The following is a 27,836-nucleotide window of genomic DNA, read 5'->3' as shown; positions in this document are numbered from 1 at the left end:
TCGTTCAACGAGCCGCCATGGAAACTGGATCGGCCATAAATAGATCGTGACTGAGTTCAATGAAACGTCACGAGCTGAACAGAAATCAAATCAAGTCAAAAACTCTTCGAAATCCAGTGACAAAATACAGAGATTTACTATATTTTTAGCTCTTAGACTTAGTCTAGTGACTTACCCTGTCCATTAGCTGTTCATCGTTGCGTTTGCGTCGCGCAGGTGCACGTATAATGCGGCCAGCATCTGGAGCATCCATGGCGTTCTATGATCTCTCTTTCTCTCTCTGATATATATATCTATGTGTGTATAATATGGTGTTCCAACTTATTTACGAGGCAATTAGTGCTACGAATAAGAAAATATGAATATTATCTTTAATTATATACAGCAAATAGTTTAAAACCTTAAATTGAACAGAAATTTACTTTCAACTTGTTTCAACTTATACTATTTGCAAATTAGCCACACACTAGCTTAGCTGGGACACGCTACCCAACTGAAATTCTTATACACATTCATCCATTGTATATAAGACAGATACTGTCGCATTTGATAAGCATAGGCTAAGCGTGGAAATTGTATTTTGTTTAGTATAAATAAAATGTTAGTTTATAATTTGTATCAATTTACTTATACTACTTATACTACTCATGATTCAGCTAGCACACCCAAATGCTTATTATTATAATCTACCCAAGACACACATCATTCATCGCAACAAAAACTCTTATATGCGCTCACTACTCGCACTGAACGTGTATGGTTGTTGTCTTAACTACACAGTTTGATTTTCTTCACTTAAGGTTCAAGACTTTGCTAGCATGCGATCCACAATCGCAAACTTTTTCGTATTTTCAGTTAAATTACCTCCAATGGCTCTTAAACTGTTACAAGGAAATTTCGCTGTGTGCAGCATAATTTTTGTCCTATTTTCTCTTAAACTAGATATATTTTTAATTATCTTACTCACTTGTTTTCGTAGTCCACATTTCGGAAGTTTCGCTATATTTGGCAGTTGAATCTACAATTCGGCTTTCTTTCTTTTTCTAATTTATTTTTTTTGGCAATTTTTAGTTGATTTGGAAGCAATTGTTGCAGGAATAGTTTAAAAACTGCAAAAAAAAAAACATCAAATAGTTTAGTATTTATAGGTAGCTTAGTTTAATTTTAAAGGATTGGTCGAATGACTCCAAAACTAATAACAATAGATGGGGAAAGACCTAGATTTTTGAGGGGATATAATGGAAATTAATATGGTATGATGATAACAGTAAAAGCTGTCCAAATTAGAAGGATGGTAACTCTATACAGTGATATCTTTATCATTCCTAGTAATTCATAGTCCTAGTCCAAGCTGCTATCTCTGAACTTTGGATCCTAAAAGGAGCAGCATCAAATGTGCATGATTTCAAGCTGGTTTACAATAGAGAGATTTAGTTTATCCAACTAAGATTTAGATATAGAATTTAAATATTTTGTATTCCATTCAAGACCCTTCTGTATTCTCTAAATGACATAAAGGCAAAATTGAATGGATTTGCATGCAGGAAGTTGATTCAATTTAAGGCCAAAAACAAGCAACAATACAAAATTCACATTATGCAGCTGATACAAATTTGGCAGAAGTCTGTTGACGTCTCTTACGAACGTGACGTAATGTTAAGGATCCATAGCATATATATATATGCATACATCTATATAATCCCACAATAGTTTGCCAATTGGAATCACGTTTCAAGCGATAAAAAATACAGAAATCGACGTAAAACTGAACTTTGATAAGCTGATGAATTTGTCAACTGCAATTGCAATCGTTGCTCGTGGCTCGCTGCTCGTTGTTTACTTAAGTAGATCGCAAACAGGGCTATAGCTGTATAGAAAGACGATAAGCGTGAACTAGTGCGAGTGCACGACCTGCAGATACCCTGTGTCTAGGTTTATTTGTAAGTTTTAAGTCTGCGTGTTTGCCAGTTAAGTGCATAAACCAATGAACACATTTGTCACTCACTGCTACAGGGTGTCAGGCAGTTGCAGCAGCCACAGCAAAAGGCAACACCTATTGTTATGGGCGACAGCAAAAACAATGACTGAGTGACTGAATGAATACAGGTAGCAAAGCAACTGAACGAAGACTAAATAAAGTGAACAAGGCTCAGCAGGTTGATTGACTAGAAGATACTCTGCACTTAAATCAACTAGAATGAAGTAAACAATAAATATATAAAATATATATTTTTTTAATTTAATGTGATATAAGCATAATAAGATAAAGTTTATAAATTAAAAAATAAATAAAAAAATACATAAATAATAAATATAAAAAACAAAAAACAAATATATATATACATCAACTATTAAAATAAGTAAGAGTTCAAACAAAATTTATTAAAAATAAACTTAAATATTTTATACTTAATGCAATCAAAATAAAATAAAATTTTATAAATTTGCAATCGAATGAAATATTGAAAAGTTAGCTCAAAGTTAGTAAAAACTACAGGGTATCTTAGGTGAGGCGCTACACCGGAAACTTAGACAAAACATCGGTAACGAACGAGAAAACTGAAAATTTGTGGCTAAAGTTTTTCTGCTGCGGCAAGTTTTTCTTTGCATAACTCAAAAGATTCCGAGCCAAAGTTGCAAAATTGAATTCAGCTGGGAAAGTGTTTGCAAGACTTGAATACGAGTAGATAACAAACTAGATAACTTAGTAATACTAAATACTGGACTAACTAGAGAGTGTAGAGCGTGCCTCAGTGCTTATCTACAGCAAGAGTGCAAAGAACTTTATCAAATTTCACTGAAGCCATAAATCAAAATAGCTGACAAATAATAAATTAAATAAAAAACAAAAAAACAATTATATATATAATTAGATATGAGCACATTTTAATGTATGTGCGCTGAGATCTCTATACCTAATATATAACCGTAAGTCGCCTCTTTTCCTTAACTTCTTTTTTTTTGGTAAAGTTCAAGCGACTTGTGTTTAAGACGACCTACTAAAAAAAAAGAACAGCAAAAACGACACGTCTACGACAAAAGACTGCAGAGAATGCCAGTTCGAGACCAGACAACGGACAGCGGACAGCAACAAAGCTTGAGCTGTGCAATTTGGGTCAATTGACTCACACAATGGCAAAACTTGTTCTCAAAGCGTGCTGACAATAATAACCGCAAGCTACAACAGCCTCAAAAACGGAGATGGGCCAGGCCGAAAAAAGAGAAAAAAAAACATAATTAAAGTTAGCACAGGCTGCGTGTGTGGCTGGCTGCAGCATCACAGCAAAAGTGGGCGGAGCTCTCGCAGCAACTGCCAATGCTAATGCTCATTAATGAAATTCATAATTGTTTTTCTTAATCAATTGCCTATGCGTTGGCCATCGACTGCCGCAATTTGTGTGTGAACAAATTTTTCTTTTTACTAGAATTTCCCATATCAGTTCACATGCTCACAAAAAACGCGTTCTTTGCGTGGAGTCTGAAATAATTGTGCCATATGCTACAGCTTTTTTTATGTGCTTCATAACAATATGTTCGATTTTGCTGAACAGCCTGCGAGACTCGAAGCTCGAGGCTCGACACTCGACACTCGCTGTTCTAGCTAAATAACTAAACACTGGCAAGCACAATAAATGTTTTAATGTGGAAATCAGTTTAGTTACGTTGAGATACAGGGATTGTGATTATAACTATGACTAACTGTATCTGGTGTTTTCTAAGCGTTAGTCAACAAAGAAATATATGAACGAAGTGCGTGATAAGTTTGAAGAATAACAAATTATAAAAAATCGAATCTATATCTAAAAAGTCTATCCATAACGAAATGTCCAATCAAACCAAAGAAAATTAATCAGTTGTTAAATAATATGTTAAAAAAGCAACTTTAAGTTGTGAGCCTCTAAAAGAACACTCTGTATATGGAATATCATATTTATAAATTAACTTTTTCATAATCTAAAATATTTGCTTATGGAGAATTTACTTCATAAACTATGTATTCTAAGTTTCCTTTCATATACCTTCACACATTTATACCAATTTGAAACAAGGAAGGCAAATTTGATGATTAAATAACTTAAATTTCAGATAGCTGCAACTAAAAGGCAGTCTTCAGATCAGTTGCTTTAGAATACATAAACAGCTTTATTTTTTATTTGTTACTTTCAATGTTTAACAAGGCGGAAGAAATACATAGGACTATCTGAACTGGCGGTTAACAATGAAGCAACTACAAAACAAACTGTCTTTTGTTCTTAAACTATGCAACATATAAGTTTGGTTATTTTATTTAAAAATTAAAAACTTAATAGTGTTATCTAATGATTAACACAGAAGTAATATACGCTCTACACTTAGTGAACAAGTAAAAGTTGGTTCTTAACTCAGTTTGGAATTTATTTGATAAATAGTTTGATGTAATTATTGGATTATTAGTATTACTATTTTATCAATAGAAAGTCTTAAAGATGGCTCAGAAATACAGTGAGCTGTCGATGATGGCGATAAAGACTGCTAGACACTTTAAAACACAAACTGAAACTAAATGTTTATTCCAACAATTTGTGCTGTTATTCAGCAAATTTTCTTTCGCTTTTAGATATTAATATTTAATTAACAAACATCAAATGTTACTTGAAAAGGTAAAATAAATCCAAAATAAAATGATTCCAAGCGTAAATTCAATCTCAACGCACCTTTGACTTCCCGAGAACTATAAATGATGGCAATTATTGGCAAATATTGCAATTTTGTGTGCCAGAAAAGTCAATTTAAATGGGAGCTATTAACATCATGGATGATTTAACAAATGTGAAGACAAAGAGCGAGAGAAAGAGAGAGCAGACTCAGTTTTGAGTCAACGATAATTAAAAACTTTTGTCGGGTACAAAAGGCCTTTGACTCTTTGGGGAACTTTAACTGAATGCGTATCGAGTTCAATGAATTTTTGTGTCAACAATTTTTCATTTTTGACTTTATTAAAAATAAAAAATGTAAAAACCAATGAACTCGAACAGAACAAATTCGCGAAGTGTAATGAAGCGAAAAGTTTGCTTGGCCAAAAAGGAAACCAAGTACAAATATTTACTATTTCAGGTCTATTTAATGAATTGCTTAACTGAATTATGTATTTGCAATGAGTCTGTTTTCAGGCATAAGAAAAAAGTCTAAATGTATTTCCGCATATTGAAAATTATTTTTAACTATATGTATTATATGTATATAAATATATTATATATAAATAAATATATTTGCATTACCTCTATAAATATTTTGTTGAGGTTTAATGACCTAACCTTACAACAGAGTTTGTCATCAAAGCCAGCTAAAAACAGTTGCTAGCTGATTCATATATAATTTATTTATATTTATAATATTTATTTATATTTAAAAGTTTTCAAGTGATACAGAATAAGTGCCAAGATAACGCCACAATAAATCGAAAATCAAAAACTAAATATACATTCAACTCTTCAAACATACCTCGTATATATTTATCACAAATATAATAATGACAGATAAATTCAAAGAAAGGATTAAAACATACTTTGCTCCAGCTGAGCATAGCTAAGATTTATTAGGCAATTCTTAATCTTGCTTCAGCCATCGATTGCAGCTAATATTATTTATGTAATATAATAGATATGTAATAATTTATTACTTAAGTGATATTTGCTAACGGCTACGAAAGTGACTCGTATATCGATTGGCTTCTATCTGAATAAAATTCGAAATTGAAATTTTTCAATTTGTAGCTCAGTGTTAGAGCAAGCATAATAATTGAACGCCGCCGCCTATAAACAGCAACAGCAGCAGCAGCAGCAGCAGCAGCAGCAGCAGCGGCAACAGCAGCCAAGAGGGCAGATAAATTCAAAGGCCTCGACGTGGCAAGATGAAATCCAAAAAAGATATTTGCAATGGGCCAAGTGGCGAGGGAGGAGGAGTGAAGGCAACGAAATTCATTCCAGTTTCACGTTGCACGAATTTGGCGCCTGAAGTGTTAATAAAATGATACAGTTAAGTTGCAGCAATACCATCGACCAGGCGGGGCACATTGCACACTTGTGGCAACAACACATTTTGCAAATTCAATGTGAAATGAATTGCAACCAAATGTGAGTGCTGCGAGGCCGTGATGTTTGTTGGGTAAGGTGATTGCATTTCTTTTCAATGATTGCCAATAGGCTCCGGGCAGCATCCAACTGCAACAACACATCCACACACATGCATATATGTATCTGTATCTGCAACTGCATCTCTATGTGTGTGTGTGTGTTGCAGCCAGACAGCGAGACAGAGTAACGTGAGTCGAGATAAAGGCACCAAGCCACAAGAAAGAAACTTAGCAATGGAATGCATAATATGTTTGCCATATGCAAATACTTGCAATACACTTAGAGAAACAGACGTAAGTTAATTATGCAACAACAGACTAGTTATCATTTTGTAAGACAATACAACGATTGCTTGAATGGGAAGTTATCGAACAGAGCAGTGGGAAGAAGATAAGAGAGAAACGATGAACATATATTAGATGAGTAGAAGAGTAGAGAATAGAAAAGAGAGGAGATAATAAAGAGGAGAAAGAAAGAAAGACTATAAAAGAGGAGAAAATATATTATATGAGAAAAGAAAAGACAAAAAAGAATTCAATAGCAAAGACGGAAAACCAGAGATGATTAGAACTGACAATAAGAGAAGAGAGTAGAAGAGAAGGCCAGAACAGCAGATGACAAAAACAGAAGAGCCACAGTATGACGAAAAGAGAAGAATAGGTACGAGAAGGGATTATGAAGAAAATAGAAAAGCTGATGAAGAAAATTGAAATAACAAACAGCGAGAAAGTGAGAAGAACAGAAATGAAGACTGGGAGAGGTTAGGTGAGATGAGAAGAAAATAGGTAAAAAGGGAATAGAACAGTAAAAGAGAGCAGAAAAAAATAATAAATAAGAAGTGTACTCAAAAGGCAAGTAAACAAAAGAAGATAACAGGAGATGAGAGAGAAATAAGAACAATAAAATTAGAAAATAGTTACAAGAGGAAAGGATGGAAGATTTTTTCTTTTATATATATTTTTAATATTATTAGGATATCGGTTATGGTATTTCATTCTTATATCTTATAACTTGCTTAATTGATTCACTAATTGAATTACTTCCATAGTTACTGATCACGAATGCTATTTAATCGGTAAATAGTAATTCGTATGGAATCGGTTTTTTGTTTTTCACTCGCAGATGATCGCCAGGTTAATAGAACAAGTAAATAAGTGACTAGCTTAACAGAGAGTAGGGTTCATATCGAGTAAACTTAATAACTTCAGTAGTTAATTTAAATTAAACTTTTGCAAAACAAAAATTTTTAGCTTTATATTTTTGTAACTATATATCTTTAATTTATATATAATTGATTTTTCTTAATTGTATATTAATCTGTTTTAAGCCTTGAACCACTAAAGACCTTTAAGCAAGCCACTTATTTATTACGCAATGCCATCAAGACTTAATTTTACGATTGCTGTCGCCCACTTTTTAAGCATTTCACACATTGTCAACATTTCAATTTGTTTTTTAACACCAAACTTCATTTTCGCCGTGCTTCGATCATTAAAAGACTTTGATGATGTTTTTATCTGCATCTGTTTAAGAGATGGAGAGACAGTATAAATAATGTTTGATATTATATAGAAGATCCGAAAGAGTTGTCTATGACCAGATGATTTCTCTCAGTATTAGCACAAGGTGTGAAGTAAAAACGTGCTACAGCTTACTCTGGCAACAAAAGAAAACAAAAGTTAAAATAAAATTTAGTATGGAAATGTAGATAAAAAAACATAAGCCAAAAACAGTAGCATGACGGTGGAGAAGTTAAATGCATCCGCAGACAATGAGAGTACAGAAAGCGACGTACCCACACACAGATGACGATGGAAATGTTTAAGGAAGTCTTTTGCAAAAAGCGACTGCATAATTGCAATGGAATTTCTTACGAGGCTCATCCATATTGCCTAAGAGAGCGGGATGGAGTTGGGCCTATCAAGAGAGATAAATGATAAATAGCATTAACAGCTATTATTTTTGTGGTTTTTATTCGTTTCATTAGCATTGCCATTTTGCAGAGTTCAATGGCCGCCGCTAAGACTAGACCGCAGACAAAAGCCACGGACGGCTTCAGACAACTCAACTCACATGTCTCTAGAGTAAAAATTTGACGCACAATTTTGCGCACGTAGACGCAAGATAAAAAAAAAAACAAAAGCTTAAGAGAAACTGCGAATAACGAGGAAAAAAAAAAAACAAGAAAAATATAATAAAATAAAGAAACTGCGCAAGTTTCATAATAGAAAATGTTAAACAAAAGAAAAAGGAAAATTGGACTAAGAACTTTAGAGTCGAGCCCCAGTGACTGCACAATACTCTGTTTACATTCCAAACATATTTAATCATTGAAGTAAATATCTGGACTAGCAAATGTCGAGCTTAGGATATGGTATTACATATTCTCGGAATATAAAGTATAGCAACTGTCAAACAAAGAGAAGTTGAGAGAGGCGTCAGAAAAAGTGCAGAAGAATTAAAGAGAGTGAATCGAATCGATAAGACAACATGAAAGTAAGCTCGATCGATCGTCATATTATAAGCAACATTTGCTGAGCAAAACAGATACATTGTATACCCATTCTATTCACCTATTATTTTACATAACTCTTAGCTGCAACACTCAACCTCAACTCATTTACTCGGTTGCCACAGCATTTTCAATAGAGACGATAAAAGTCTTTGGCCTCGCATGACGTCATTTCATCGCCCCAGTTGCTCTTATCAGAGTTTGCAAATTGTACTTTTTATTTTCATTTTTATATGGTATTAACTCATTTGCCATTTATTATTGGGCCTCGGTTATCAAGGCGTCAGCGATATCAGCCAGAGAAAACATTTGTCAAACAGCAAAGAAAACAAAAAAAATAAATAAATACAGCTGAAAGCGCCACTGTAAAGAAAATACGATGTGTGTCATAGCCCAATGAAGTCCGAAAAGCATTTTATTACCTCTAATAATATAGGCTGACGATTGACCACCGACGATTGACCACTGCCCCGGCCATTATCAGCAGTGTGTCCAGCTAATATGTTGCTTTTGGAGATGACTGAATAAATGATTATATAGTGGAGGCAGTTGATCAAAGAAAACAAAACTATTTAAGCCATAAATTAAATTTATATATATATATAACCTATAAAAGAACTATAGTATATACAATTTTATATTTCATTAACTAATGCATCTTGAAAACCAAAAAAACAAATTTGTATGCCTTCAGGTATTACTATTATTTAACAAACTTGAATGGATCACACTCTAAAATGGTTCGGGAAGTCCCGGATAATATCAGCTGCTCTATTTATATTTATGTGCATATTCAATTTTCCAAAAACTGATAAGTCTGGAGCATTATAAAGTTGATAAGACTCAAATTGGGGTTTAGTATAATTATTCAATGGTAGAAAGGTTAGTTATGTTTTAACTACACGAAATATTATATCAATTGATCTAGTGAATTTAGTTTTAAATGAGAATTAATTGTCCTGAGATTCCTTGGTTGTTTAAATATATATTTTTTAATTTTGATTTCAGTTACACAAATAAACAATGAATACCAAAATTTAAAAATTGCATTGATATTGTCCATGGAATAAATGTTGTTTACGCAAGTAAAGCAAATCAAAATAATACAACAAAAAGTAAAACACAAATAAACCTTTTTGGGTTGGTTTCATTGTAATGCAACAAAGACTTTGTTATTACTTAAAACATTGTATTTTATCCTTCAACTTCTGTTTTCCCTCCAATTTTTGCTGACAAAAGAGCACAGAGTCCACATAATGATGTATCTGTAGAGTAAGCTAAATAGTCTTAAGCTGTTCACTCTTAATTACAATTAAAATCAACTGACAATGCCCAGCGGAGTGTGAACAATGCCTGCCCGTCTGCCAGCCTGCCTGCCTGCCTGCCTGGCTGTTGTAGTAACAAATGTAATTCATATTCAGTTGCTGGCAACATGCTAACATATCTCACAGTTCTGAAACGTTTCTGGTTTATAGACTGTCTGTCGCACGTCAATGGCAGCTACTGATTGGGCTAGCCCACATCGCATTACAGCTCAACTTAAGTGAGGAACTGGCAACTGGCACCGGCAACTGGGAGCTGCTGATACGCTCAAAGGCCATATTAAATAACCTTCAAGTGAATAAATAAACTGTTAGACAACTAGTTAGCACTCATTAGACAGACTCAGCTTATGGCAAATATAGACATCAATTTTTATATATTTATTTTAAATTTCACAAAACGAATCATACCCACTTCCAACTGCGGCTACAGGGTATACATGAATGCAAAACAAAATACTTGTGGCGTACTGAAGCGGCCAGAACCCACATGACTTCCTACTCCTCTTCCCCTGCTCCTCCTCGACCAGCACCTTCTGAGCTTAAACTTTTGCTACAGAGCCGTCGTACCGAAGCGGAAACTGTTGGCCATATGGGCTACTCAGCTGGCTAAAGTGAACTGCAATCAACTTGTAACGATTCAAATACCCTGTACTTGTTCAATTATAAATTTTATATATTAGTTTTATATATTTTTATACAGTTACTATGATAAAAGTATTTATTCAAAATTTTATTCTTATTTTTTATTTAATGTTTCTTGTGGCTTGACTTAATATTTGAATATTTATTTATCAATAAATATCTATGTATATATATTTATCAATTTTAATATTCAAACATCAATTTTACTGTAATACGCAAGATATCTCAACTAGCAGCTTGCTTAAGGGTATCTTTTAGCTGATCACTCTCGCCGCTGTCAACGCAGTTAGCCGTTCTACCTAACATGACAAATCCGCACTATTCTGATCTAATTACCGACACCTACTTTGTGTGCTGCTAAATAAGACAAAGACGTCTTTTAAGCATTTTTAATCAACTGCATTTAATTGGCAGACGGTAAGAATTTTCAGTTTTTATTATTAAAGTAGCAGCTAATATATCAAAATATATCAATCAGTACATAGATATTTGATCTGACAACACATATGAAATTAATTTCGTATAATTTGGAAAAATCTCTGACTGACTATAACTGAGAGATGTGGATAGCTAAGTAGGCCTACAGCTTAAAATAATTTTCTTAATATTAATTTAAAGCCTAAAACCTGACACCTCTATATAATTTCGTAAAAATACCTCAACTTAAGCTACTTGACCCCCTTTGAGGGTCGTCGCTTAGCGATCAATGAACGAATGCCGTTTGACGCTTGCAATATCTCAACAAATTGTTGATGGATTGGTTGTCTCCGGCTTTAATGGCAGCTGCGTGTGGGCTGCTTAAACAGAAAAAAAGACAAAAGTCCATTTAAATGCGTGCACAAATAATAATTAAGTTTTCGGTTCGATCGATTGCCGTCGCTTCAAAGCTTCACTGATCATTGGTGGCTTACAAAAACAACAACGAAAAAGTAGAAAAACATAAAGTTTAAGTGGCTGTTGCGAGAGATTTGAACCGTGTCTAAGTGAAGGTCAGCGGCGTTTGCATTTCATGGCTTTTGGGTCACGGCAGATACGCAATTCTGAATACTTGTTTATTCCATCCAGGCAACCTTCGAAACAGTAAAATAAAATTAGTTTGTGATTTTTGTATAAAACTTGACTCAAAGAATTTTTTATCAGAAAAAACCAATACGAAACGTTTAAGAACTAGCAACATACGACTACAAGATACCCTGAACATGTCAGTCTAACTACCATCCATAGGGGCATATTTAAAAGGGGTTGAGAATGATTCAGTTGGACTTTAATTGGCTGTCTAATACTCGTTCATGACAATTATGAGGATTTTTTTTTTTATTTCAGTCAAACTTTAAATCATGCTTTAAGCATTTTGTGTTGTCAGATTTGTATATTTATATACTCTTTTAGCTTTGTGAAGCAGTAAAAACAGTATCATTCTTTATTGCAAGTAAAAAAAATGCTTACAAAATTCTTTCCATAAGTATTTTCGGCATTTCATCATAAAACTATGACCAACTAAAAACGCCCCAATTTCACCAAATTTCGCATAATTTAATAAAAACGAAAATATTTACAAAATTGTGCAATTGTCAGTAAAAAAGGCAGAGAAGAAAGGTTTCTTTTCGGGGTTTAACCTCGTTTCCAGTCATGTGCACATGCTAAGCGCTTGACACTAGGGCTTAGAGCTTCATATTCTACATTCTTAATAAAGAGGAAAGCCACAAAACAAAAACAAATAATACATAAATCGCGCTCTGTCAATTTGCACGTAGAATTTAACAACAACGAGAAATGTCAAAAATAGCAAAAACTGTTAAAAAGGCAAAAACTAAAAACCAAAAAGAAAACAGCAAACAGCAAAAAGCATTGCCAGCTGGCTGCTTCTTTTGTAGAATAATTTTTGATGATTCGATGGGCAAAAAAAAAAAAACGGTAAAAGAAGAAAGTTGAGTCCAGGAAACGGGCATAAATAATGACAGCCAACAGAATTCATACGAGAGAATTGAGTCATTAATTTAACCGAAACGCTGCTCAATAAAAGCAACAAAGGAAGCACCAAGCTCTGAACTAAGAAAAGAGCTTAACCAGCTAGAATATACACTATTTATGCATAAATATCAAATGCGAATATATTATAAACAATAAAGTATTAAAAATGAAAGCATTTCGTTAAAAAATCATGCCAAGCTAAAATTATTTACTTTCTTTTTAGAGCTGTCAGAAGTCGACTTCTTCTGACCACACAGCAAACAAGTTAAGCAAGGTATATTCATTAACTGTTAAAATGACGGTTAGTTGCATGATAAAGATCACATTTCGGACTTCACAAACAGTATTAAAGTTTTGCTTTTTTTGTTACCTCATCAATGCAAATATGCACAGCTGTTTTAAAGCAAATCTAATCCGATATATATTTCATATATTAGTTTTCAAATATATAAAGCTTTCAATTGCAAGGAAAATCAATTGTTTTCTTTCTGTCAGTAATGTTTCTGGCATGATGCAACTGCGTACAGAGTGTAAGTACAGAAACACAAACGTATATAGTCACACAGCTATATAGCTACAGAGTATCAACTAGTCGTGCACTTTCAATAAAAACATTCTGAGGTCTTCTAAGGGTTGAACTTTTTTCACTTTGTCTGTTTTATCAATATAAAACCGTAAGTAATAAAAATTATGCAGTTGACAAACTTTCTAGCCAGCAAAGAACATTAGAAACAACAACAACAACAACACACAATTGGCTACAGTGGCTACCATAAATTATGATAAATCTAAGTATATATATATGAAATTACTGTAAGATAGTCAACTACAAAAACAGCTGAATCTAATTGAACAAATGGTCAAAAAAATACATAAATATATATATATTAAATATATACTTTACTTGATGTCATTTGAGCTGACCATTTATGTTGTTCGCAAACTTTGAGCCTAACAAAAAGCGACTCAAATGAACAAATGAAATAAAGACAAAGCTACAAATTTAATCACATTCCAAACTAAACTAAACATATTAGCCAAAACAGGTTTAGCTAATTTTATTTATATTTACTTAATTCCATAGTAAATTTAATAAAATCTCATTTCATTCTAAGAAAAACGTATACATTAAATTACACAGCTGCGGCTGCAGCTACAGCCGTGCAATGCCGGCTAAAATAGCACATCGTAACATGTTTAATCGATGATGGAGTTAGTAAGGGCAGAAGAACTCGAAAGCAACTGAAACCAAATTCAAATCTCTTTCGCTGTTTTCTAAACTCATAGTTATTTCTATTAGCTTTATAGTTATTTTGATTAAGCAGCCAAACTTTTTCAGATATATCACACAGTTATGGCCAACAGCGGAAAGGAGTGTCAAATGACAAATGTAAATAACTCAAGCTCACACAGTCAAAAGCCTTATGCATCCGGAGTCGAGCATAAAAACTATTTGAGCAGACCATGGCGCATGAAGAACATAGTCAGTCTAACATTAAATGGGCGCGGCCACGCACTCTGCACAGTTCTGTTGCCAAATAGGGAGCGGCATTTTCCCCAAATGTCTGTTCTGGGATATGCGATATGCTCCAAATAGCAACCACCCGCCACATTTTATGAGTTTGTATTTATGAAGTTGCATGTCCGGTTGGCAAGACTGCGACTATGACTGCGTCTATGACTTCGACTGTCTGTCACCTAACCAACCCTTGGCAACGCTGTGTTGTCAAATAGTTTTTGTGCAAATTGCTTCAATTTTGTTGTTTAAGGTTTAACGAACTATCCAACAATTAGAAACTGTATCTATTTCCCAAAAATAATGAAGCAAGTGATTGATTATGAACTAGAGCAGTAGCTCTGATCTGGCTTCAGGGTATTTTTAGTAGGACACTCCCTACAGTTCAAGATTAATAATTTTAATTAAATAGTCTTAGCATTAATATGGGATTTATTTTCAGGAAAACCATTTACAAATCGGCGTTTGTTATACGATAACCTACATACATGTTGCCTATAGCTATAATATGTATATAATATGGCATTAGTGTAGTAATATAGTTTAGTATTAAAATTTAGCTTCAGTTTTATAAATATCTTTAATAAAAATAATTTTCTTCTGTTAAATCAGATCTCTACAAATGGAAATATTGAGTGAATCTGAATGGTCAAGTGGTTAGTCAATCGAAGCAGTAGTATATCTACGTATATCTGTAGTATATCTATATAACCTTTAATATTCTAACTATCTTGTATATCCGAAGGCAAGTGAAGAGGTTCAGATATTTGTCAGTCGCGCTTACCTGAAAATATAAGAAAAGAAATAGATTAAAAATATGTATAATTTATACTTTCAATACTTATGCGTAAGCTACAACTTTAAGATCTCGATTGAAATCAGCGATCTTCAGTATCTTACTTTTATAGCACTCTCTCAGCATACTCCCATGTGCCCCTCAATTTGTTTATTCTCTCTTTATTTGCATATTCAGTCTGTATAAATTGACCTAATTTTTTTTGCCATTCACACGATTAGCAGTCATTGTTATACATTTACCTTTCATTAGCTTATCTGTTTCAGCAAATGAACGGAAATATTAACAAAGCTGCAAGTGACGGTGCAATACTCTGGTAATAGTATGAAGAAAGCATGATCAAAGTGAAGTTGTTTTGTCATGTAAGGGAAATTGAAGAAATATATTTAGAGATTGAGACGTTAGATAATTCATGAGAAGATATGTTTGAAAACATTACAAATTGAAAGGAAGCTAATTCACCTGATCTTAAATTACAAATTTGTGTAATCCAGAGAGATCAGTTCCCTATTTACATACGCTTTGGCTGAGATCTTGAATATTCAATCGACTTTCTTGCCCCAAATACATTAACTATTCATTCTACTATTATGAAAAGAAACAAAAATAAATATACTCAATACACTGTAGCAAACAAAGCATTATGAAATCATAGGAAAATGTGGTTCGACTTTATTTCAATTTTTTTTGGCTTCCATTAATGAATCACGAGCTTAATGAGTCGAACCATAAACACATTACACATTGCATGCAAAAATAAGAGACTGCTGCAATAATGGATTTAAGACTAAAAAATACACACCAAATACATATGTACTACATACATACTTTATATGTATATGCATATGTATATGCATTGATCTTAACAAAGATTTTTTGAACGTCTGGCTGTCATAATCGAAATGGCTTTCATCTGAAAGCTGCATTCATAATTCTTTTCCTTCTTTTCCAATCGCAATCAGCACAAAGAAACAAAACCGGTTTACCTTTCGGACATGTTTTTAACGCCAAAGCATATGCGAAATTGACCTTCCTCGGCGCCAAATTGAGCAGCGCGTATTATTACATTTCTCATTATGCCTCCGGACTGACTTTCTATGGTGATTTTACATTTTATGGCTAGAAAGTAAGGCTGTTCAAAATGCTATCAAAAAACAAAAAAGTATCGTTTAGCCAGCTCAGTAGTCACACGAATGCCTGCTTATGGCAACAACAAACAACTAAAATGTATTATTGATGCATTGTTAGACATTTGGCAATTGCGAGCTTGTGTTCACATTAGTTAGCTTTTTGCCCTGTCAACACGATTCAGTGATGAATTCTCTTTCTTAATGAGACATTACAAGCAGGAATTCAAAATTGCTTAAAACTACATAACAAGCGAGTAAGTCGGATAGAGCTCGGGGTTATTTTATTTAATACGAACTGAGCTAACAGCCTCATACCCTGTTGGCAGTATTAATTGTGTTTAATTTAGATGTAAAAATCATAATTAAATTTTAGTTACAAGTTAATTCTATCACTAAATATTTCCCTTTACCTTGTTCAGATTATGTTAGCAATTTGACAGATAATCTGAATTTACAAACACAAAAATATAATCAAACTACCCCAAAAATAGTACAGTACAAATAAGTAAAGCGTCAAGTGTTAAAGTTGCCCATTTAGCGCACCCAAACAAATTCATTAATGACCAAAGAGAAAAAAGGAAAAAAACGAGCGATAGAGAAAAAATACAAACAAATAACAATTATGCACAATGCGAATGCCAGACGAGGGCAAGGTAATTGAAAGAGCCGGAAAACATTTGCCTGCAATACGCGACTCGTACAAAATAATAATTTTGTATTTGGTAAATAAATTGTCAGATATTGAATTAATGCCAATTGGACACGCAACAAACTTTTAGTTAGATTGAACAATTTCTTTGAGTATTTCGAAGCGTTCGACTACGTGTTTCAATTTGCTCGGTTATTGGGCCACGCAACATAATTTCATGTTTACGTAAGTTTTGAACATCAGATACAAAATTTCTATATATATTTTGGCAAATAAAACATATTTGAAATTTGTTTAGAGTTTGTTTTTATAAACAAACAATTGGTTTCATAAATACAAAAGTAATTGAAAATTAATGATTTTTCAAAAATATTTTCCTATGCAAATATCAGAAGTTATCAAAATTGAAACAAAATTAAATCGACTTTCATATGCACAAACAAAGCATTCCTATATATAAATAATCCTCATTCTAGATCGTAATTATGAATATTTATACACAATGTTAGCGCGATCTTTTCTCCTTATAGATGCTCAATAGGAAGTAAAGCGAGCGACAAACATTTTTATATTTACAATATTTATGGTAATACATGAAGAGACCTGTTCCGTGCACTTAACTCCCGCTCGTTTGCTCGTACGCTTACAGTCCACCTAGTTGGCTGTGAAAACTGTGGAAACTTTCGCTGGTCGTTCGGATTGGAAAGTCCACTATATATATATATCATAACATCTGCACTTTTTCCAATAACCAACAGAGTCACCTGTCGCCCAGTCAAATCAATTGATGTGCCGAGCGTGTGTCTGGTTTGCTGATGATGATGATAATGTTCTGAGGTCAATCGCTTTTACTCAATTCATGTTAACGCACAAACAGCCGCATGAATAGCGCAGCGTTGACAATGACAAACCGCTAATCATAAGTTAAGCATAACAACAAAGCGCCGAGAGCTAAATTAACTAAACGTGTCCACCGCACAAAATATGTGAAAACAATAATATGCCTGCGACTGCGTTGAGTGTTGAGTCGACAAAATGTATAAAAAGCATAAAAGAAAAAAAACGCTGCACAAAAAATCAGCAACAAAAGCAGCTCCGACTCTGGTAAAAGTTAAACAATTTGTTGTCGCTGCGTCTAATGAGACGCAACGAACGCCCCTCAAACGTTGATTTGCAGCTAACAAGGCCTACACGAAGCGTGAATAAACGCCAAAGCTGCACAGGCATTCACTTTCAGATAACTGCGGGGGTTATAGGTAAGAGCGGTGATATTTGAGTGGGCGAATCGGGGTAATTTTTGATTATAAGTTGAAAATGATAAAGGAAATTCAATTATTTTATTACGTTATTATATTATAATATGATTTTTCTGTGTCTAATTTTTTAATTTTTATATTATTAGTTTAAAATTTTTCGTATTATTTATTATATATATTTTTAGCTAGGTCGATATAATATATTTATCTAGAAAACTATTTCAAATCGACAGTTTAAAATTACCATTTTGGTATATTAGAGTACATTTTTATTTAAGAAATAAATTCATGAATTCTGCAATAAAAGTTCGGATATACCAAAAATATATTTTGCGAAAACAATTAAAAAAAATTTGAAAAAACTTGTAAACATAAACAAATATTATAAAACTGCGGCATGTGAATAAGAAAATGTGAAAGAAAACAATTATGGAATGTTTTGAAAGTATTTTGAGGTTGCTTCCGCAAAAACGTAAATGATATCATACAAACACACGGCAAATAGATTTATTACTTACTACGTGTATTACCTAATATTTGTTTACAAACAAGTTGTGATTAAGGGCAACAACAAAAACCTTTGCACGAAAAATAAAACTAAAATAATTCTTTCACTTTCACTACAAGTAAGAGCATCTTCAATTCGGTTTTTATTACAACAAATTAACGACTTTCTATTTTGGCTAGTTGGAAAATCTGTGAAACGAATTAGTAAAAGTTGCAGCTGGAGGAGGAGGGGGAGTAATATCATTGGCGGCTACTCTGCGCAATTGCCGCTAATTGGCCTAGGTCAAAGGGCCAATTAGCTATAAGCTGATGCGATGAGATTGCTTTTCGATTTGGCTAAACCGTCGCGTGACACTCACTTGGCCAACTAGCACCTATGTGCTTGCAAATGCCATTTCTTAACGTGCAAATGCAATTTCATTTCCATTCCTTTCTCCTTTCTCGTCCAGCTATATTTCTTTAATTGAGTGAGTGGGTGGGTCTCTGACCTAGCTGGGCCATTAATTATATAGAAGTCGGCTAATTCGATTCGTGCTTGTAAGCACCTTTTCAGGGAGGGCATTTAATCTGAAGTGCAATTGCAATTAAACTAAATTTATTTTTGAAATTTGTTTATTTTGAGTCGGAATCAGTTTTTAACAGTTTAATTATTTATCTCAAGTTGCCTTGTTTTTGTAATTTGTTAATTGAGAACTTTTTTCGAATGCCTAAAATAGTTTTCGGTATACACATTCCAATTAACACTTTGGCATGGCAGAACTCGAACTCTGTTCTATCACCGATTCTATCAGTTAAATTGCGTTTTGGTCTGTTAGAACTTTGTATGCATACATACATAAGGAAATTCAGTCAAATCTAGACCTCAAGCAACCATTTTCAAATAGAACGTTTTTAAATGTAATTAATATATATGCATAGTCTAATAAGTTCAGCCAAGGTCTGCACTAGCTTAAAACTAAGCATATAAATACAAAATACTCAAAAGGTTTTTTAATAATCTATCAGGCGATGAAACACGTGTTCAAGCTAGAAATTTAACATGGTGGTAAGTTATGTTTTGAGTTCAATAAACTTTTAACTTCGAGTCAAAGTTGAGCAATTTTCATTTTGGCTCTTCTCATATTCTTTGAGCTTTTTTTTTGCTTTATTTCCAGTATTTTAGTATTGTGTAAAACTTAAATTGACATAACCAGACAACCAAAAGACAACAATGAAGCTGACTGGAAAGAGTTAACACAATAACAAAAGGAAGTACATTGCTTTATTGTTTGGGGTCACTCAAAATGAACGAACAATAACGAGCGACGAGCGGGGCAACAGCTCAGATACTGAGACTGAGACTACGACTGAATGCTGACAAATTTGGAATAGCGGTTGCAAGGGAGGAAACAGCAATTTTGAACCAGTGGTTCCGTTTCATTTGACAATAATCAACAGCCGAAAAGACAGTGCAACAAAACATTCAGTGGCAATGCCAGAATACAATTTGTTTGACTCCGTTTAATTGACATTTTCCGTTAATTCCAGCCTTTACTTATTTATTTTTAATTCAACAAAGAACAAACACTAAATACCCTTTCACTAATGTGGTCCATAACAATACGTAGTGATCATAAATAGTAAATTTTGACTGCAGGCATATGATATTAATCAAATATTGCCAATATAATGATCAATAAGCTTTGCTCAAAGCCAAAAAACAGTTTTCAAAATTCTTATAAGCCAGTAGTCATAGACAGTGGCTGAAAGATACAAATGTATTTCTCTACTACTGGACTGAACTATATACTATACATACAAACATATGTTAAGGTACTTAAGCCTTTGGTGCAGAGTATATTAGTGCCAAGCACTGTTAGCAAATTTTCACTAATTTTTTTTTTCAGGTGTGTTCGTTTAGCAAAACAGACTGTTCAGATTGATTTATAAAGAACAAAGAAAAGGCAGAAACCGCCAATGCCAAGAGTGCCAAGAGTGACCGACTATTAGATACCATTGAATCAGCGAATATATATATTACGATGCCTATTTGAACTGGTTCAAAGAGTATATGATAGTCGTCTTCTCTCACCTGGATCATTCGTTGTTCTTTTTACCATTTGACAGTATCCAGTTGGGTATTAAAGCTAAAAACGAAAAGTTAATGAAGTAAAAATGCCTTCGTCTTCTCACAAACAGCCAAACACATTGCTATTAAACCAGCATGCCCGTAACAATGGATATAGGGTATTAAAACCTCAAGCGTAGCAAACAACAACAAAAATCAATGACGCACATAAGGTAAAGCAAAAAGAAAACTAATACTAATTAGGCGAAAAGCATTTCAAGTATAGAAAGAAAAGCCTTAAAGCAGAAACAACGAAGATAAATTGCAAAAACAACAAAAAGATGAAAGAAAAACCATGAATCAATATTTTGTAATCAAGTTAAAATATTAAGATTTAATATTTATATAAATACATATATATATATATATATATATATATATATATATATATATATATATATATATATATATATATATATATATATATATATATATATATATAGATATATATATATATATATATATATATAAATATATATTACATTTATTTAATAATTTATATATATTTATATTTATATATATACGCTTTAATTATATCATTATTTGCACGATTTTTCGCTCTGTCGAGCCTAAGTAAGTTAAGTACATTACAAACGACTCTGGCAGATAAGATACAAGACAAATTGTTTGCACTACTAAAAAACATTTTAGCAAGTTATTTTCATTCGAATGAATTCGCAAAGTAACTCAGAATAGAAATTAGACTATACGCTTTCGATGCTTCTGCGGTATCTGAAAGCAGGAAAACCCAATGAGTCGGCTACAATTAAAGTCCCTTCCAAAATCAGCTGATTTCTCATAGAGAGCAAGACAAGGCTGAAACAACGTATGACAGCTAGTCAGTAAGTATAATTGAGTCATAGATATCTCAGTTATTAATGAAGATTTGCTAACAAATGGGGGTTTTTACCTCTTTTATATTAGAATAGCTGGAAACAGAGTTATGCTATTTTTAGTTTATTTTTATTTTATTTATATAACTGAATAATCACTGAACATTAAAACATAAATTTAGTATTTACGCAAAAAATAATGTACGAAATTGCTTTTCATTATATTTTTTAAAAAATTCTTTGAATATAGATTGTAATCAAATAATGTAACATTTTAAACAATAAACTCCATATAATATAAAATTTAACTCGCGCTTCTACTGGCACTTTGCCAGCAACAACAATCTCAAAGTAACTGACAAACTTTTCGCAGCTGTTATCGAATATCAGACAAATTAATGTTTGGCCAAATGTTTGTGAAAGTTAAAACAAAAAAATATTTAAAATTATGCTTGCAGAGATAGTAAACTAATTCATAATATATAACACTTGAAAGCTAAGCAGCTTAAATTGTCAGCATTTCTAACAGGCAAAGGATTTTAGACTAAGGCAGGGCAAACTGTTCATATATCGCACTCAAAAAGACTTTGTATGTAATTGTAATTTATATATACATAGACAAAAGACTGCGAACCATATAAAAGACTTCCTCTTAAGCACTGCTGAGTAGTTCATTGTCGCACAGCGAGACGAACGAAATCTTGGCAGCTGCCTAACTGGTCCCATTGCCAATTTCAGTCCAATCGGAATCCCGATTCGCCTTATAATAGCTTATGACACACTGCGCAACAATTTATTTCATTTTTTATTTTCCCCTTCAAACAAAAAAGTATTTACTCGAAATGCTGCCTACTACGACACATTTGGCAAGTTATAAAGCATTACATTTTTATTATACCCACTGAAAAAGCATAGAAGGTGTATAGTGATTGCATTAAAGTGTGTCTCCCTGGCAGATAATATATATATATATAATATATATATAAATATATATATAAATATACATTGCATAAACATTTTATATTATTTATATTTAATATTCCTATATAGCTTACTAAGTATAATTTTATAATTTTTCATTCCGTATTCTATTGCAGCTAGAAATGAAAAGCATATTGTTATAGGATTATGTCCTGAAATTTCATTATTTTCTTATTTTCTTATAGTGGGAAGCAACAAGCCCAGAAGGCACCAAGAAGTCTAAAATATTATGTTTCGGGGTATTTACTAGTCGAGCAATCCATCTAGATCGCTCTCACTTGTTTTTTTTTTAAGCAATTACTTAAGTGATGAAATAAGTGCTGCAATGTAGCTAGATACTTTTCACAGTTGAGCTGAACGAAAGCCAGTTAGCTCAGCAAAGCACGTATACAATGTATATATAACATAATGAGAGATATTAGAGAACCTAAATCTTAGTGCTTGCTGACCGTAAACACAAATGACAGACAGTTGAAAATAATAGAAATATGAAGGAACAAATATTTCAATTGAATTTTTGTTTTGCAAATCAAAACTATAAAAACTCACTCAGTTAGAGGAAAGGAGAAAGGATAGGGAGGAAATTCTAAGTACAAACCGGTACAATTAAGACTCTCTTTGCGCACTTTATTCGCAATACATAAAGTCTGATCATGTATAAAATTTAAATATACAAATAAATATATATTCATATTCATACAAAGTTATATTCAAACAAACATGTAAATATGAATAAATAAATATATAAAAATAATTACAAATTAATTTGAAACCTGCTCAATTCTTAGAATATGAAACACATTCTTTCTTATTTCTGTGCATTGCGACTTAGATTGAGTGTTGTGGAAAATTGTGACCTTGTTACTGTGCTAAGATGTGTGTGAGCAGAAAAAGCCGTTTGTACTCCCACATTAAGCCAAAGCAAGTTGCAAAAACAATTGAAAAGAAAGCTGCGGGTAGGAGAGGTTCGGCCCCAGGCCAAAAACTAAGACAGAGGGCAAACCTGCCCAGCCCCCGAAAGGGCGTGGTTGTTGTTGTTATTATTACTGGAGAGAACATGGTGTGGGAAAACAAACCCAGAAGTGAGGCAGCAAGAAGTCTGCGCTTCACGAGCCAGAAGCAAACATCATTAAGTAGAGTTTTCCACTAACTTCGCTCACATGGGTGTGCGTGTGTGTATTTGTGTACAAATGTATGTTTACACTGAGCAAAAAACATGTGAGCTTGAAAAGCTTTTTGATTAAAACGGGTCAAGGTGGATGGAAGCTCTTACTTTGCAGACTTTAAACTGGCCTTAAACAATGAACCCAAAATTTGGTAAATGTTAGAGATTTTGAAAAACTAAAATATTTTCATTATTAACAAGAAAAATCTATTCATAATAAATCCAACAAAGCAAACATTGATTCATACAGAACATAGAGCAAAGCAAACATTGGAGACAACCCTCGCTTAGTCATACTGTTTAGTGTCAGACAAGAAGAAGGCACAGAAGCAACAGCAGCAGCAGCAGCGACAGTAAAAGGCAGACAATGTGCGATGCAGTGGCAGCAGTAAAAAACCTCAGCACACAAGCTTTCATTCAAAAGGTAGCGAACAGCGAGAGAGAAAGAGAGAGCAGAGTGGAACCTTTTAGGAATGCTGTTGCACCTTGTTGCAGACACAACTCAGGCGGCAGCTTGTTTATAGCTATGCACCGCACATTGCAAATTTATAAAACAACAAAGACTGAGAGAGCGAAAGAGAGAGAAGAGAGAGAGAGCTGCCCTTGGGAGAGAAAATGTGCAATGCTTTTATCTTGAAGTCGGGCGAGTTCCCTTGATATAGCCGCAGCTCACATACTTTATTTTGAAACTGAATTGAATTGGAATTTCGTTTTGCCATTTGCCTTTTCCTTCCTTTTTTTTTGTCTGTCTGGCTCAAACTGTTTGGCTTGCAATTTGCAAACTATTTGTTGATGTTCGTCTATGCCTGCTTACATTATTTAGAGTCTATAAAAGCCAAAGCATGTGCATGGCACGTGCACACGTTCACAGTCTTAAATTTGATACTGTTTCATTCTGTATACTATAGACAGATGCATAATATTAAGGTTATTGTGAACCTCCCTCCCATTCTGAGCCAAATTGAATCAAATGTAAGAGCTATGACCTTGCGCCTAGATTATGCACAACATTCAATCTCAAACTGACAGAAAACTATGATCCAGCATTGAACTTATGCAAAAATGTAAAAAGAAAACAAATAAGAATGTCGCAATCCCACAGCACCGACTACGTAATACTCCAAAATAGTCTCAAGAGCGAGTCTGCAGTAACTAAACTGTCAAATTTTCAAGCTCCATGATGATGATTCCATGATTTTTGACATGTCTTCTATGCTCCCCTTATTCTGCTATATGCCTTATATGAAATTAGAGTTCCTCTGCTCGAGACCCACTTTCTATTGTAAGTCTCTGCTCATGTAGAATCGTGGGAACTGCTTCAACTAATCATCACATATATTTGTCGTTTAATTGTCGCTTTTAGTGTTTAAGCTGGCCATAGCTCTGACTTGACTCTTTTCAGAGCTGCTCTGTCAATTCCAAGTTTAATTTGAGCGCTAAATAAGTATGAAATGACTTGTAACTTGAGAGAACTACATTTAGCGGCGAGTCAAGGCAGATTTAAGATCTCAAACGATCTCAGGAAACGCTTAGAGATAAAACTCAAAAAATTCTTAAAAATTGTTAATAATTTTTATATGAAATGTTTGAAAAGATCATTTAAGGAACAGGATTATACAGGTGTTGTGACAGGTAAAAGTGGACTCGAAACGTCTACGTGTTTGTCAGTAAATAGGTGCGAATGAACATGTGGAACAAAAACCAAGCTATTCAGGTAGCTAAAGAGAACGTAGAAGATGAAAAAGAACCAGTTTTAACGACTTGTTGAATATTGAATGCCCTGCAAAGAAATGAGCAGTCTTATCAGACATATTTATACATGTATATATACCTACATATTGTACATACAAAATATGCATAAAATATGTGTGTATATCGACTAATTTTAATAGCTTACATCAAAATAGTTTACAATTTTTTCTAGTCTTCATATATTGCACAAGTTTTCTACAGAAACTAATAGGCTCATGGCAAGGGTATAGTAAACAAACAAAATGCCGACGCGCAGAGAGTAAATGAAAACGAAATCTGTGCACAGCAGCGAAATAGAAGAATAAAAAGAAAAAGACGTAAAAAGCAAACAGAAAGAACAGAAAATCACAGAACAATCCACCTGTCATGGCCAATATGCCGGACGCCCGCGCTCTTTCTCTCTTCTCCTCTCTTTAAGCGATCGTGGTAGAAAATATAGAAGAAAAAAATGAAGTTTATTATATAAAAAAAATTCTACAAAAAAATAATACATATATACAGTACATTGTGCATATATATTAAGCCACACACACATCTTAAAATAAGAAATGGATGTTTCATCTGTGCTCTACGCCACTTTCTTATACTGCGTTTCAAGCAACTAGTTTCTTATAAGAGTTGTGTATAAGAGAATGAGGAAAACATGTGCCGACTTGTCTATCTTTAGTAATGCATTAGAAAAGGCAAGGTGAGGTAAAAATATAGTCATTGTGATTAATGAACAGATCTGAGCTATAAAGTCTGTGATATATGTTCATTGCCTGAGTAATTATGAGACGTCTTAGAATTTTAATTCAATTCCAATTAGACATTCAGGCGCGTCTCGTACTCTGTTGAAGGTTTGCCTTTGGGTCAAGTTCATTGCAACAATGTAAAAATTAAAAACAAAAATAAAAAATATTGATTCAAGTGACGATTTTGTTGTGGGCGCCCATAAAACTCAGAGCTCTAATGGGCAAATGTTGTTTTACTGGTTGCGAGCCTCTTCTAACGGTTGTTGCTTGCGCAGAAATAAATGCCGCAAATGGCCTTCAAAGCACAAAGTCCGCACTCGAAGTCACACAGCTTCGTGCGCGTTTGTGTGTGTGTGCACAAACATATATATTTATGCAGCCACATGTACACTTGGCTTCCAAAGATGCGTATGCGTATACACATACATGCTCACGTACATGTACATACATGTCAGCTGAGCGCTGGCACACCAAAAAACCACCCCCAAACCGACTAAGGCCCCCATAGAGCAGCTTGACAGAAATTTCGGCACATCGAGCCAGCCTTGGAACAGCATCCATAGGAATTTTCAACCCCATTGATTAAGAGAAACTGTGTCAGAAATGCGCCAATTAACGGTACTCGTACACTCACCTCGTTTACTTTTTTTCTACCTTGTTGCAGGCACAGAAATTTGAATGTGGGCTGGACGTTAAATCGAATGGCAACTGTGTGTTCGATGCTGCTGCGGTCTAAGACGTCGACGTCAACGTCAGCTTTAGTAATAGCAGTAACAACAGCTAGACGGATTAATGAAGCGCGCTCTCTGCTCTCTTATACACACTTACTCACGCACACACGTACTGACGACGTCGTTTTGATTCACTCTTATTTGATTTTATTTTTATCTTTTATCTTTATTCAACAGCGACGTCAGCGTCAGCGTCGCCACTGACAATGACATTTTCATACAAACACACGCGGCGCTGGTCAGCGAAATTTCTTGTTGATGTTGCAGTCTGAACTTGGGGCGGCGCGAGGCGTGGGGCTGCAAGTTCTCCAAGGCAGGCTGGCAGGTGCATTTACAAGAGCTCACACACACGCACACAGTTACCGCAGCTACCACTATCAAATACTCTGACACGCACACAAACACGCGACACGAAGCGCAGACATGAGAGACAAACAAACGATGCGGACGCTGGCACCTGGCACTTTGCTTTCATACTCTTTTTCTTTGTAAATTTCTTATTTTATTTATTTTGCTTTTTTTGCACGCGGCGACATTGATGGCTTCTGTTGCTGCAGCACATTTTAGTCGACTTTATTTTGATATAATTTCTATCTAATCGCGGGACCGTGTTTGCTTTCCACGCTAAGATAATGCTTAATGGCCTCTTATCTAGCGTTTTGTCGCCTTTGCATACACTTTTTCTCGTAATTAATAATATCTTTTAAGCAGCCGTGTCCCGACGTGCTGATTCTTCGGCGTCAAAACAACAACAACTATTAACAACAAACCAAATATGCCCGTATCACGTATATCTATAAATGCCAACTATAAAAAATACTAGCAATTTGCAACAGCCCAGTGATATTCTGGTATTTTTAGGTCATTTTGAAGTCGGAGAAATGTGTTCATTAAAAGAAAATGAAATGTGATTATGGGCTGTTATAAAACGACTTATATTCAAAAGAAAGACAAGTTTGAAGTCCTCTTTCACTTAATTTTATTATTTAGTTATATTTGATCACCTTCTTCAAAAGTCATGCAAAAGCTCAACACTATAAGCACGAGCCGTGTTTCTTCAATGAGACGCCAGATGACTAAGGTATTTTCAAGACGCGGCGGCCTGCGGCACAACCG

At 33.9% G+C, this 27,836-nt stretch overlaps 1 protein-coding gene across 1 annotated transcript in view; it reads right to left on the bottom strand.

Annotated features, from left to right (window-relative positions):
* The window catches only part of LOC111596371 (mitogen-activated protein kinase-binding protein 1), a 59,727-nt gene extending 32,241 nt beyond the window's left edge, over positions 1–27,486 (bottom strand). Inside the window, exons 1-3 of the mRNA XM_023310569.2 lie at positions 26,624–27,486; positions 968–1,109; positions 176–342 (exon numbers count right to left, since the gene is read on the bottom strand). Of these exons, the coding sequence (XP_023166337.2) occupies positions 176–253 (78 nt within the window). The 5' untranslated portion in view covers positions 254–342; positions 968–1,109; positions 26,624–27,486. The remainder of the gene's footprint in view (positions 1–175; positions 343–967; positions 1,110–26,623) is intronic.
* Between the last annotated feature and the right edge of the window lie 350 nt (positions 27,487–27,836).

Source organism: Drosophila hydei, unplaced genomic scaffold (assembly GCF_003285905.1).
Source record: "Drosophila hydei strain 15085-1641.00,03,60 unplaced genomic scaffold, DhydRS2 tig00008116-arrow-pilon, whole genome shotgun sequence".
Classification (NCBI taxonomy): Eukaryota; Metazoa; Arthropoda; class Insecta; order Diptera; family Drosophilidae; genus Drosophila; species Drosophila hydei.
The sequence above is the reverse complement of the archived record's forward strand: the minus strand, read 5'-3'. Positions and strand labels throughout refer to the sequence as shown.